The following is a 12,875-nucleotide window of genomic DNA, read 5'->3' as shown; positions in this document are numbered from 1 at the left end:
CCTGCCCCCTCAGAGAGGGCAGGAGGACGTGAATATGAACAGGGAAATGAATTTAGACCCCTCCCTGCCTAAAAGGAGGGGCACGGGTAAGGAGGTGAGGACGAGGGGGGAGAGGGGAGAAGCGGATTACCATGGAGAGTAAAAATGTCAGAGGGCAGGGCAGGAGGCAGCCCTCCTTCATGAAAACTGAAACCTCTGTCAGAGTCATGGAGATCTTCTCTGCAGTCCCTGCATCTTTTATGGGAGCACTTCTGAACTCCTCTCAGGCTCTTTTACTGGGTCTTGTCTCACCAGTGTGAGCTTAGTGCCTTCCCCATTTCTCCAATCTTTTCTTGGTGGACTGTACTGTACTGTGTTGGCTGGTATGTTGATTATGGTAAAGTCATCTGATAAGGTGGGAGGCAGGGAAGAAGTAGCTGGAGTGCTGGAGGCAGGAGTTCTTTTTCCTGTCAATGTGCAGTGGATGCAGGTGGGACGATGCGACGCACTGTGGGAGAGCTTCAAGTTGGCTGACATGCCCCTTGAGGAAGGGGGTGTAGTCATTCCACACAATGAGGAGGGGCTCCACAGAGGGTCTTTCCCACCACAAGAGGAATTTAGTTCACAGGAGTTCTGCCATCTGGAGGTTTGTGGGTTGTGGTACGAGGATTGTGTCTCTGAGAACGGGAAAAGGACAGGGGCGTGGGTATAGGCTGCTGTGGAGTTGAAAATGGGGTTGAAGAAGTGCTTCCACAGGTGGTGTGCAGTTGTGGGTAGGGGCTGGAAGGGCAAACCTCTGGCCACAGGTGGATTTGGGAGTAAATGTTCTATTGCATGGTGACATAGCACTTCTCCCAGGGTCTCTCCTTAGGGTCTAGAGACACTTTGGCACATTAAGTGATGAGGGTTGGTGGTGTGAACCGTGCACATCCTCCTTCCCCTGAGAGAGGGCAGGAGGACGTGCATATGAATCGGGGAATCAAGTTCTGGGTAGAGGGTGGGTAGAGGGTGGAGAGGACTTTAAAATGGGTTAGGGTAGAAACGGAAGGGTGAAGTGGCAGACCGTCACACAAAACGCAAGCATCTCCTCTGAAAAATCCATAATGAAAACAGGGTCGCACTGTTTACATTTGGCATGGCGCACTTTTTGGCTTAAAGATGAAAATCAGCTGTTTGCACTGATTGTAGATAAAAGATGGACATAGGCACATCACCCACTCTGAAGCTTCAGCATTGGACAAGATGGTGAAGGAAAAAATTATCAAATCCAAAAGAAACATGGCACAAGATCCTATGGCTCAGCATTTTAAATGTTCAGAAGGGACAGCAGAACCAGGCCTTTGGAGCACTGCGTCATCTCCTCGTCCACAAACATAACTTCAAGACGCAGCCTACAAAGTTGAGAGCAACACATGATCAGTTACCGCTATACATAATCGCCTTGTGCGTCTGTCACTCTCTTCGGTGTGTTTCAGTCTCTGGTTTTTAAATGCACAGCAAGTGGCACTCTCTCTCTCTCTCTCTCTCTCTCTCTCTCTCTGTGTCTCTCACACACACACACACACACACACACACACGTCTTTGGTTTTTCTGTGTGTTTGGTTTTTAAATGCACAGCAAGTGTCACTGTCTCTTTCTCTCTCTGAGTGCGCCTAATTTTATTTTTTTCATGCGCACTGTTAAAAAAAGTTGGGCACACCCAAATCAGTGTTCAAAGATTGATGGCTCCCTGTCAGACCACTGGGTATGAATTTCAGATGGATCAGGCCTTAACTTAACAAAAAAGTTATCAATCATTGTTTTCATCTTTTCTCATTACCTACAGTCAGTTATATCCACTTCCTTCAGGCCTAGGTTATTCACTAGGGCTGTGTATTATCACTGATTTCTATAATCCACTGCATTCCGATTCACAAGGTCCAGATTCCATTTGGTGTAATTTTTCCTTAGACAGTCAGAAATCTTATAATTCTGATCATTTATCAGTACTGACACTAAACTTCATCAGAGATGTGAACATAACAGCACATGCCGTTGTGTAAGTAACTGGAAATAAAATACAAAAAAACTTGAAAGATATTTTCCTGGCATGGATTTTATAGCAGACAACCTTAAAAATGTTCTGCAATTATACAAAATTGGAACACACACTCACACACAAAAAGTAACTCCGCCAGAGTGCCAATTTCGGGTCGCAGGCTTGCAATTGTGACATTAAAAAACAATAATTACTAAAATAAATTTAATTTCTAGTTCTAAATAAACTGCATTTAGGACGTTTTTTACTCACTTTATGTCTTTTCCATGCTGTTTTGTCTCTCTCCAACAACGTTCTCTCTCTGTCAATTACATTAGCTGACCAATTATGCAAATTAGGCGCTGACATCATTTAGCAACTTCTAGAACCTTTTAGGACAGCCAATGCAATGCAGTGCAACTGGGATGTTACAAGAGGGGCTCCCTCTGCTGGCTGAATGCAGCACAAAGTGTCTGACTGTGATCGCCCACAAAGTCAACTAACAGCTTGTGACAATCAATTACATGTCTGGTCCACAAGAGGGAGCCCCGCTGGCAAGTCCATTGCATTGTATATTAGAGGTGTTGCACAAGTGCACTGGCATGTACTGCTTGTGTAAAAGAGACACACACACACACACACACACACAGACACACACACACACACAGGCAAGCACACACAGACACACACACACAGACACACACACACAGAGAGAGAGAGACACACACTGTGTGATTGTGCAGTGAAAAATTTGAATTTCAGTGCTCTGTGATTTGTCTCCCTCCAGTGGCCCACTGCAGGTATGATGAGATTTAACTGATAGGATAGGTTAAGGGGAAAAAAGCCAGGAGAGGATGGGACAAAAGTGTAATAACTGGAAAAGTAAGCAGCGTAGAGGGCTGATGTTGTTGTCACACACACACACAGACACAGACACACACACACACACACACACCAAAGCACACAGGACAGCTTCTGTGAAACTGGGATCAGTGTGTTTGGGGATTTGAATTGAGAAAGTGTCGGCTTCCTAGCCACTAGGGGCGCCATCTGACTAAGTCACAGCCTTTGAGTGGCGAGCGTTGTAAACACTAAGTAGAAGAAGCTCAACTGTTGGATTAACGTCGTTGTTTATTATTTTTTATTAATCACAAGTGAATTAGAATTGTGCGTAAATAACAGCTAAGCTTTTCTGCGCCAGATTTTAGTGCTCTAACTGCAGCAGAATTCCGCGTTAGCGAGTTGTTAGCATATTGTGGCTAGCGGAGCCTCGGGTTTCTTGATCAAGTTTAAACGCTTTGAGAAGTAGCGCCGTGGACGCTGCTTTCTAGCAACTCAAGTCCGTCTGATCAATCCCGGTAAGATAAAAAGAGCATTCTAAAATTACCCTTTGTGCTTTATAACTAATGCTTTTGGTGGGTTTCTAGTCTCTGCGTTTTTTTAAAATTACTGTTTAAATGATATTTTAAAAGTATATTTAAAGCTTCAGCGTTAGCCGTCAATACCGCAGAGGATATTGGATTTAACTGTTCAGATAGACACGCTTTTACATCTGATTTATGGTAATGCATTACTAAATTTTGTTTTTGCTTCATGCATAAAGTTTTAAGTAGATGTGTTTTTATCCACTGTTCACCAGCAACTGAGCTCTTTATTACCTCGTTCTGCAGATAAAACAATAATCGCCTTTAATTTTAGCTCCTGAGGTCTGCCGTCAGTTTGAAGTATCTGCTCATTAATTTTCCTCCGGTGAGTGTGAGATAATACATTCAGAGGTGATGAAAGGCTCCGGCCGAGCTCTCTCAGATCTGTGTGTGTAAGACAGAAACTCAGAGGAGAGTGAGCGGGACATGTCCGGGCAAACCTTTCTGAGTTGTCACGGTTTAGCAGCTGACTCACACAGCCGGTCAGCTGTTTGCGGGGAAAAATTACACACTCAAGGGCAAAAGCAAAGCCAAACGAGTACAAAGTGTACTGGCTTCACATTGGCAGCTCTTTTAGGATCCTTAAAAAAACAAGAAGTTTATTTGTATGCAATATCAGTTTTGGAAACTAGTGATGTGCTCATAAAAACAGAAGACATGATGAAGTGGTGCACACAGGAACAGCAATAAGATTACTCAGGCTGAAGTAGTAAAAGTAGCACTGCAAGATAATTAGTTTAAGCATTTTGAGTATGTTCACAATTCAATGCAGATAAAGTTAATAATTATAATGATTATGCTTCATAATATAAGGTTAAACATGTTTATTTGCCTCAGATTGTTGCATTAATTAGATTATCATAGTTGTGTTAACAATTTAAGTTGAATTTTTAATCACAAGCAGTTCAATTTCTGGGTCTGAAACGGCAAGCAAAACTTTCTTCTTAATGTGGTTTTATTCCAGGTGGAAGACTGTGAGATACAGAGGTTACAGCTACAGCACTGTGTAGACAATGTTAAACAAAATCAATAGATTAGTAATTTAATTGGGAAACTGTGACCACATGAAGTTAGTAAAACAAAAACACCCCCAACGTTAAATCATTACAAGAAATATGAGGGTTAATAAAAGCTACATAGTTCAGTAAAAAACATAAAACAATCATCTTTATTTATATCTGGGTTTATTCAACTTACAAAAAAGAAAAAAAACCTGAACATCAAAACCAAAAACAATGCAATTGTTTTCATTTTTGATCTGATGGATTTTGTGCTTTTAATGAAATTATGTTGATTTGCTTTAAGATGGCTGAATATCTTGTATTCTCAGCAGTTTCTGGTCTGTTTGCTGTTTTAAATCAGAATATACTCCAAGCTGCAGAGAAGCAAAACAAAAGCAAAAAAGTTGTTTTTTTACTATTAAAATATGTCTGTTATAATCTGATGTTTTTTAAAAAAAATAAATACATAATTGTCAGTGTTTTCTGAAGTTACACATCAGTGAGGGTTATTCCAACACAGAGGAAGAGGAAAAATACCTAAAACAGGGTTGTAGCGAGTGTATAGGACACTTTTGTTTATTCAACGATCTGAAAATGAACGTATGCAGACAGACAGTATTAAGCCAATCCTAAAGCTCAATTTTGAGCCCGGTTGGAGGTTTAATTTACTCAAGATTAATGGAGATTTTGATCAGATATTTAGCAGTAACTGTCAGATGCATTTTTTTTTTTTAGTCAAATGAGTTGGGTGCCATCCCCAAAGAGCAAACCTGAACCTGTGAATACCACGCAGTTTGGCCCCTACAGATATTTATATGTCATGTATTTTTGTCTGTTGTTTTTGTTTGCTGCTTATTCCTGCAAAAACAAAAAGGAAATCTTTATTAGAAAAAAAAATGTGAACTTTAAACTTATGTCCCTGGTGAGCTGGTAAATCAACAGATAAACTTATGGCTGTTTTTTGTTGAGCGTGACTTTGAGTGCTGCTGTCATGTCTGGCGACCCCGGTGTAGGGTTAGTCTTCTCCATCTCTGAGCCACTGCCATTTGTAGTTTACACCTCTGAACTGTGTGGGTGCACTTTAAAATAAAGTCCTGCACCTCTATGCAAACAGGGCTGTCTGTTTTTGCTTTATTTATTTATTTTAAAACTTTTTTACAGTTTCCAGCAAAGCCTCACAGGCGGTGCTTTCCAGGGTTGTTGGAAAATTTAAATTTTACAGTAACCAAAAGAACAAGGTCTAATCTTAGTCATCATAGTTAACCAGATTTAAACTAAAAAGTGTGAAACCACATTTTTGTTAATCAAAAAAAAAACTAGATTTTACATTGTTCTATTTAAAAGAAAATCTGAATGGGCCTGTTTATGTAATCTGTCATAATCTGCTGTGTGTTGGCATGCAGGGACAATCAGCTTCACCATGTCAGCCGACAGCGATACCAACACCTGTACCACGGAGGACGACAACAAACTGGTGAGGGCGGCAAGTTCCCGACTTCTCCATGTGCTCGTAACTCTTCACTGACTGTGTGACTTAACGTTTTCCTCCCTCTGTGCGTTCAGGTGAGACCAAAGGTAGAGTTCTGCTCTTTGCTGCAGCACGCTGGAGCCACTAAAGATGTTTTCACCGTGAAGGAGGTACAGCATTTCCATTTACTGCTCCACATTTCACTGGGAGCTTTGAGGCGGTCTTTCTGTTGGCTTTGATGTGTGAGGGGTGTCGTCAGGTGGTGTTAGGACTGTTACTGGACCTGCATTCACAGACAGCAATGAATGAATGGACCCAGAACTTCCTTTACTGCCCCCTCCTGCCTAAAACACCGGCCTCATACTGCATTTGCACACTTTATGATGAAACATTGCCACCTTGTGGTGAAGTTTGTAGTAATACGTTGCGGTTACTGATGCGGTGTGTGACATTAAATATTCTTTTTCTGTCTAAAAATCTGCTATCACAGCTGCCAAAACATTAGACACAGCTGTAATAAAATCGACTGAGTAAAGTAAAATGCAGGATGAGCTCAGTAAAGTAAAAATGATAAAATGTGATATATATTGTCTCTGGTGGTGATACGATTACATATTTAAAAATCATTATCAGAAACATGCATGTCATCTTTATTCGACCAAGATATAAAATATATTAAAAAAAAAAAAAAAGCAGGATGTAACGAAAGACAGAATAAAAAAGCAAGTTGAAGAAAGTCTTAAGAAACGATTGTTCTTTTTGCTTTCGTAGAGCTAAACAGGAAGTAATTTGTTCATCGCGCGTCAATAGCAGATGTTCCAGGCTCTGGTTGCCTAGGTAACCCCTTTATTGTATTTACTACACTGAACTGCGCTCTTATTCGCTTCAGTTGCTTCTCTGATTTAGAAAAGTCCGAAGGCTAGCGTGGGACCCGCTCACCCCGAGTTGCCGGAGGTGATTTCGCACGCTGTCGTTGCTGTCATTGACATTTGTGGTACTCGGTTGACACGTCACTGCTGGTTGCCCCTGAAAGTTTCAGACTCTCTGCCGTTATTGCTGATATCATATTTGTGACCAAGCTGCTCTTTTCTATATGTACACTGGTGTGATCGAACTATTACCAATACAGAAAAAAATGGTGTTTTGGCCTTTTAAAGAAGACAGCGTGAACAAAGGAGAACTTTGTGACTCAAATCAGCTCTTCTTTAGTTCATCCTCATGATTTTTCCAGGATTCCCTATTTGACTCCCTCTTCAGTGTTTTCCACATATAGACACTTTCTAATTTCTGCACACTCCCCCTGCCCGTGGTCTTTTATTTTGACGGTTAAATCCTTGTCATTTGCATCTCACTCTCATGCAAGTCTTCAGTGTCATTTGGATTTTTCCTTTTGCAGTTCAGAAACCTTTGCTCCACCATCGTGGAATCCAAATGGGGGCAGTGGTTTTCGTTGTGTTAAGCTCTATAAACAGACCCTGCGGTTGTATTATTTGTTTGCACCGTCATTTATTTATACATTGTTTTGTTTTCTTTTTGAGCTCATCATCTGTAACTTGGATTTCTTTTTTCTCATTTGTTGCTGCAGCTTAGATGTTGAAAAGAAAACGCCCACTAACAAAAGCTACAAGCAGCCCATATTATTAGGATTTTTCCTGCATATTAACAATTTTTGGTGCGTTTAAAAAGGAAATAAAATTAGTTTTTGGAAAATACTTTATTAATAAAATCCATGTTTGCTCATCAAAAGCCGTAAAACTAACAGGAAACAGAGTTTCTAGTTTTGAGGCAAGATAAATGCTGTAATTATAAGTGTGATCAACAAAGAACACCTGAACAGTGTTTTCTGGATGTAGAGAAAAGAGAAGAAACTCAGCTTATCCTCTTCCTTCTTCAGTTAATCTGACTGCAGTCTTGTAATGGTGGTAAAATTGGTGATGTTTAAAAACCACAATAACAAAACACCCAAATGTAATAATTAGCCTGTGCATCCTACAATCATCCCATGATGTATCTCTGTGTTTTTGCAGGTAATGTTCTACCTGGGTCAGTACATCATCCAGAAGCAGCTGTACGACCAAAAGCAGCAACACATCGTCCACTGCGCCCAGGATGCTCTGGGCCGTGTGCTGGGAGTCGACAGCTTCTCCGTGAAAGAGCCGCGGTGAGTGAGTGGTTGAGGACGAAGCTTTTGGTCCTTCAGACTCACTAAAAGGAAGAAAAAAGACCTCTAAATAAAATATGTCATGTTTTCCTGTTTCAGGGTTCTGTTTGCGATGATCACCAAGAACCTGGTGGCTGTCAGGAGTCCAGGTAGGAATCACATTTTGCACACGAGGCACATTATTAAAAACAGCTACACCGAGTGGTCCGAAAATATCCAGTCTTGCATCCCCTGAAGTACCCACGAGTGGAAAAGCAAGGGGCTAAAATTGAGCTGTTTTGGTTCTGTACAAACACCAATTGATTCCAAATGAACTTGTGTTTCTGACTTTTGGGGAAGAAATGTCAGACCTCCACCTGCTTTTTCCTTCTGGAGGATAAAGGCATACTTTCTAAATATTGAGGGTGTGTATGTTTGTGTATATATAGATGATATCCTGCTGGTCTGACTCTGACAAACACTCTCTTTAGAATCAACAACAAGTCTGAGTGAGCCGCACAGCAGCAGCCAGACAGACAGAATGACGGAGGTAAGACACACACGTCTATTGTGTTTTTGCCAGATAAACCTTCGATATTTCTATCCCGGGTTTGTTCCTTCACATTTACGTACCTTCAGCTTCCTTTCCCTTGCTGCTGATTGCTTTTTAAGTGCTGTGAGCGCAGCATTTAAGAAGTTTAGAATAAACTCGAAGTAAAGTTTCACCTTCTGCTATTCACACGGGCTATTTTGGACCATTTTACAAGCTCCAACCTCTGAACCAGCTTACGAGAGAATTACTTCCGGGTGCACTCAACTCCAGTTATGAGTCCACCTAAGAAGCAAAAACACTGCTGCAGTCTTCACGGAGGCATATATTTACCGACACTTTCACTGACTTCCTTCTGAATTACAGGCAGAAATATTCTACTCTTACCGAGCACTCAAACCGCTATTATAGTGAATTCCTGATTGAGTTTGAAACTCAGATTTCCAACTTAGAAAGTCAAAGCAGACCCAGTAACCCCAGCTTAACAATCCAAGAGGGCGGCGGTGAACGTAAAGAGCAGTCAAACTGTAAAACTTTGAATTTGTTCTGCTGCTGTTTGTGGCGAAATAATCCAAACGTACACTTTAACCACGAACGAGCTGCAGACGAATTTTTAAAGACAAAAAACACCAAAAACCAACAAAGTGTTTTGCTGTATTCCTAGTTAACTCAATTGTGGCGTTAGAATACGAGCCACGTTATCCTATTAACACACCTACTCAAACACATCTGACTGCACACCAGGAGGCTCCAGTCTTTCCTTCTTGCCTTTGTGTGACCTTTTTGTTTTGTGTTTGGGAGAAATTGAACCTTTTGGGGATGATGATCAGAAACAAATCTAATGTGCATGATTTAATTTAAAAGTCACATGGAGTTTGGTGATTATTTAATGGCCCAACAAGAGTTTTAAAAGTTTGAAAATCAGCTCAAAAACGTGTTTGTGCTTTCAGGCGGCAGAAACAGAAGGTCGCTCTTCATCGCCTGACAGGAGGAGGAGAAGGTGGAGCTGCAGGAGCAATGAGCCAGGTGAGTTTCTCCTCAAGATGTACCAGCACTAACTGCACCACCATTTAATTCAAGGTGTTTAACTGTTTAATCAAACTTCGCCCACCTTTTGTCTGCAGGTCCCTCACACAGTGTAGACGACGGGGATGTTGAGGAAGACTCAGAGGAGGAGGAGGAAGAGGGAGGCACCAAAAGGAGACGGTCTGACAGCTACTCGCTGACGTTCGACGACAGCCTGTCCCGGTGTGTGATTGGAGGACTTGGGAGCGGGCGAGAAAGACACAGCAGCCAATCATCTGACTCGCACAGCACAGTGAGCATGACGCACAATCAGTGGTTTATTGAGCCTGTGTTGATGTATCATGTGTAATGTGGACTCTGTCCATGTTTAGTCTGGGAGGTCAGAGGTCACGGACGCAGCGTCAGACTCTGACAGCGACAACTTCAGTGTTGAGTTTGAAGTCGAGTCCATAGATTCAGATGATTACAATGAAGATGATGCTTCTCTCTCTGCTGATGATCAGGTAACAACTACTTAATAGACCGAGCTTGCCATTAAACATCTACCTTAGCTCGACACCGTTACTAATAGCCATCTTGTCTGTGTGCTGCAGGTATATGAGGTCACAATCTTCGAAGCAGATGACGATGACTCCTTTGATGAAGACACAGAGATTACTGAAGCTGTGAGTTGCTGCACAAACACACAGATGACACAAACGCACACACTTACGCAAGTTTTTCAGGTGTAATGGACTGTTTTCCTCTCAGGATTACTGGCGCTGTGCGAAATGCGATGAGTTGAACCCTCCTCTGCCCAGAAACTGCCTCCGCTGCTGGGATCTGCGCCAGGATTGGCTACCTGATGTGTCCGTCAACTGTGCCTCCTCCAGCCCTAAAGCCCTGCCCACAAAGCCGACCAACCTATCAGCTGCCAAAGAACCTCCAGGTAAATCTTATCATGACTACAGGGACCAAAGTGGTTTGTTTTCAGGGTAATGCTGTCAAAGAGGTGCAAACGAAAGAAGGGGGACACACGTTTCAAAAGTCAATCAAGTTTGGACTCCTTCATTTAACATACCCCCCGCCCAAAAAAAACAACAACAAAAAAACAAAAACAAAAAAAAGCACAGTCGGTGTTTTCAAATAACAAAGGGAAATCTCCAGTGAATCAAAGACGAGTGTAAAGGTTAGAAACCCCTCAGAACATCTTCAGTCTGTAAAACCAGGCCAGATGTCCCTGTGTGCCAATGTCAACACACCTGTGCAGAATTACACACCACTCAGATTATTTCATATTAGTCAGACCTACCTAAAACCACTGGTGATGATTGTCTACATCAGAATACCGAAGCAACAATTTAGAAAACTAATTATTAGGCAGAGAGGAAAAAGAGATAAGCTGCTGCTGCACACCTCATCGCAGATCTATGTAGCTGATACTCGATTTTTGGTGCACATCCCTATCTGCAGACACTTTCTAATGAATAGCCAAATCATTTTCAAGTCTCTTAATGTTATTATAATTAGTAGTATTATTACTAGTAATCGAATAATTTAATTAAAAACACTCCAGAAGAGCACAGAGATGCTCAGTTCAGGTGAGAACCTGCAGGTGCTGACTGGCTCACTTTTTCCTCAAGTGGCCGCTTGAGGAACTGCAGCTTGCTGTCAGTTTTATCTTCGGCAACAGATAATCTGCTAATCGATTGATTGATTGATTGATTTGTGTCCTGCAGGTTCTGACATGGAGGAGAATGGAGTGGACGTTCCAGATGGGAAAAGATTAAAAACTCCTCCTCCTCTGCACTCGCTGTGTGCGTCCGACTCCACCTGCTTCTCCGCCGCTGCTGACTCCGCCTCCTCCGCACCAAACTCCCAGGATCTCCTCTCATGCTCCCAGCCTTCCTCCTCCTATTCGCAGGAGAAGCTCTGGACTCCCGAATCCCAGCCCTCCTCTTCCTCACACTCATCCTCCATTGATTCTCAGGAGCTTCTCCCACCTTCCCCAGCTCCAGCTGCAGCTCCCGCTGCTCCTCCTACCACGCAAGTCCCCGATACGGAGCGCAGCATTTCGGCGGAGTGGCGTCTGCCGGACTCGTGCCTGGACCCATGCCTCATCTGTCAGTCGCGACCAAAGAATGGCTGCATCGTGCACGGACGGACCGGACACCTTATCTCCTGCTATGTCTGCGCCAGGAAGCTGAAGAAGAGGAACAAACTGTGCCCAGTCTGCAGGCTGCCCATCCAGTCTGTCATCCTCACCTACCTCAGCTGAGACCACGCCCTTGCCCCCACACATCGCCCATTCATGTGACCATTCACAGCTGGTGTTCTCACATGTGGACTTCCACAAACTTCAGAATAACTGCAGATTTACTTTGACTAAATCCCAAATAAAATAAACTTTCAGTTCTCGGGCACATGCAGGCACTTTCTTCAAAACTGAGAAGATTTTCTTGAAAAAGTTAATAATTCTGCTATTTGACCCTCTCTCTTTCTGTCTCACACACACACACACACACACACACACACACACACACACACACACACACACTAAGTTGATCTACAGGGCAAAATTTGAATTTCAGTGCTTTGTGATTTCTCTTTCTGCCTCTCTGTGTCACACACACACACACACACACACACACACACACACACACACACACAGGCAAGCACACACAGACACACACACACACAGAGAGAGAGAGAGAGAGACACACAGAGACACACACTGTGATTGTGCAGGGAAAAAAGATTTGAATTTCAGTGCTCTATGATTTGTCTCCCTCCAGTGGCTCCCTGTCGCTATTGCGAGGATTTTCTCTAGGTTAGTGGGTAAAAGCCAGTGTCTGACCGAATAAAATTGGAATAAGTGGAAAACTAAGCGTGGTAGAGGGATGAAAGTGGTGTCTAGGCGGGGGTTTGGGGCCGCTGCGGACACCCTGGTGAAGTCCCAATGTGGATAGCACCAACGGTTCTGAACTTTGTCCAATTGGGTCCAAATCTGACCGAATAAAAAGTATGAAATTGGAGATAGGAGTGCCGGACCGGGCGGATTCGACCACCACTGTACTCAGCAGTCCCTGCCGCCTCGTCAGACATGCGACACGGCAGGGTTGGGTGAGCTAACATGTGACCGTACCTTTCTGTTCGGTTGGCCGACGGGTGCCGAGTGACCCATCTGCGGATGTGGGATGCAACCCCGAGTCCGAGGGTGGGAGCCTGGCCGCTCTGGGACCTTCCTGCGTGGAGAGAGAGTGGAAAGATGGCCGTTCAGTTCTTGTGAGT

General features: G+C 43.0%; 1 protein-coding gene across 1 annotated transcript; it reads left to right on the top strand.

Annotated features, from left to right (window-relative positions):
- The first annotated feature begins 373 nt into the window (after positions 1-373).
- LOC134643511 (E3 ubiquitin-protein ligase Mdm2-like) lies at positions 374-11,862 on the top strand. The gene is made up of 13 exons (XM_063495917.1): positions 374-685; positions 2,784-2,796; positions 5,825-5,895; positions 5,985-6,059; positions 7,917-8,050; positions 8,150-8,199; positions 8,521-8,579; positions 9,530-9,605; positions 9,704-9,897; positions 9,977-10,108; positions 10,199-10,270; positions 10,356-10,533; positions 11,324-11,862. The coding sequence occupies exons 1-13, from the start codon at positions 374-376 to the stop codon at positions 11,860-11,862; spliced, it is 1,905 nt and encodes a 634-aa protein (XP_063351987.1).
- Positions 11,863-12,875: the final 1,013 nt, after the last annotated feature.

Source organism: Pelmatolapia mariae, linkage group LG15, assembly GCF_036321145.2.
Source record: "Pelmatolapia mariae isolate MD_Pm_ZW linkage group LG15, Pm_UMD_F_2, whole genome shotgun sequence".
Lineage (NCBI taxonomy): Eukaryota > Metazoa > Chordata > Actinopteri > Cichliformes > Cichlidae > Pelmatolapia > Pelmatolapia mariae.
Note: the sequence above shows the minus strand (reverse complement) of the source record. Positions and strands in the feature narration are given on the sequence as shown.

Coding starts and splice junctions, on each gene's coding strand:
- LOC134643511 (XM_063495917.1), top strand. CDS start 374: ATGGTAAAGTCATCTGATAAGGTGGGAGGCAGGGAAGAAGTAGCTGGA. Junction 10,109..10,198: donor CTCTCTCTGCTGATGATCAG/GTAACAACTACT, acceptor TGTGTGCTGCAG/GTATATGAGGTCACAATCTT. Junction 10,534..11,323: donor AGCTGCCAAAGAACCTCCAG/GTAAATCTTATC, acceptor TGTGTCCTGCAG/GTTCTGACATGGAGGAGAAT.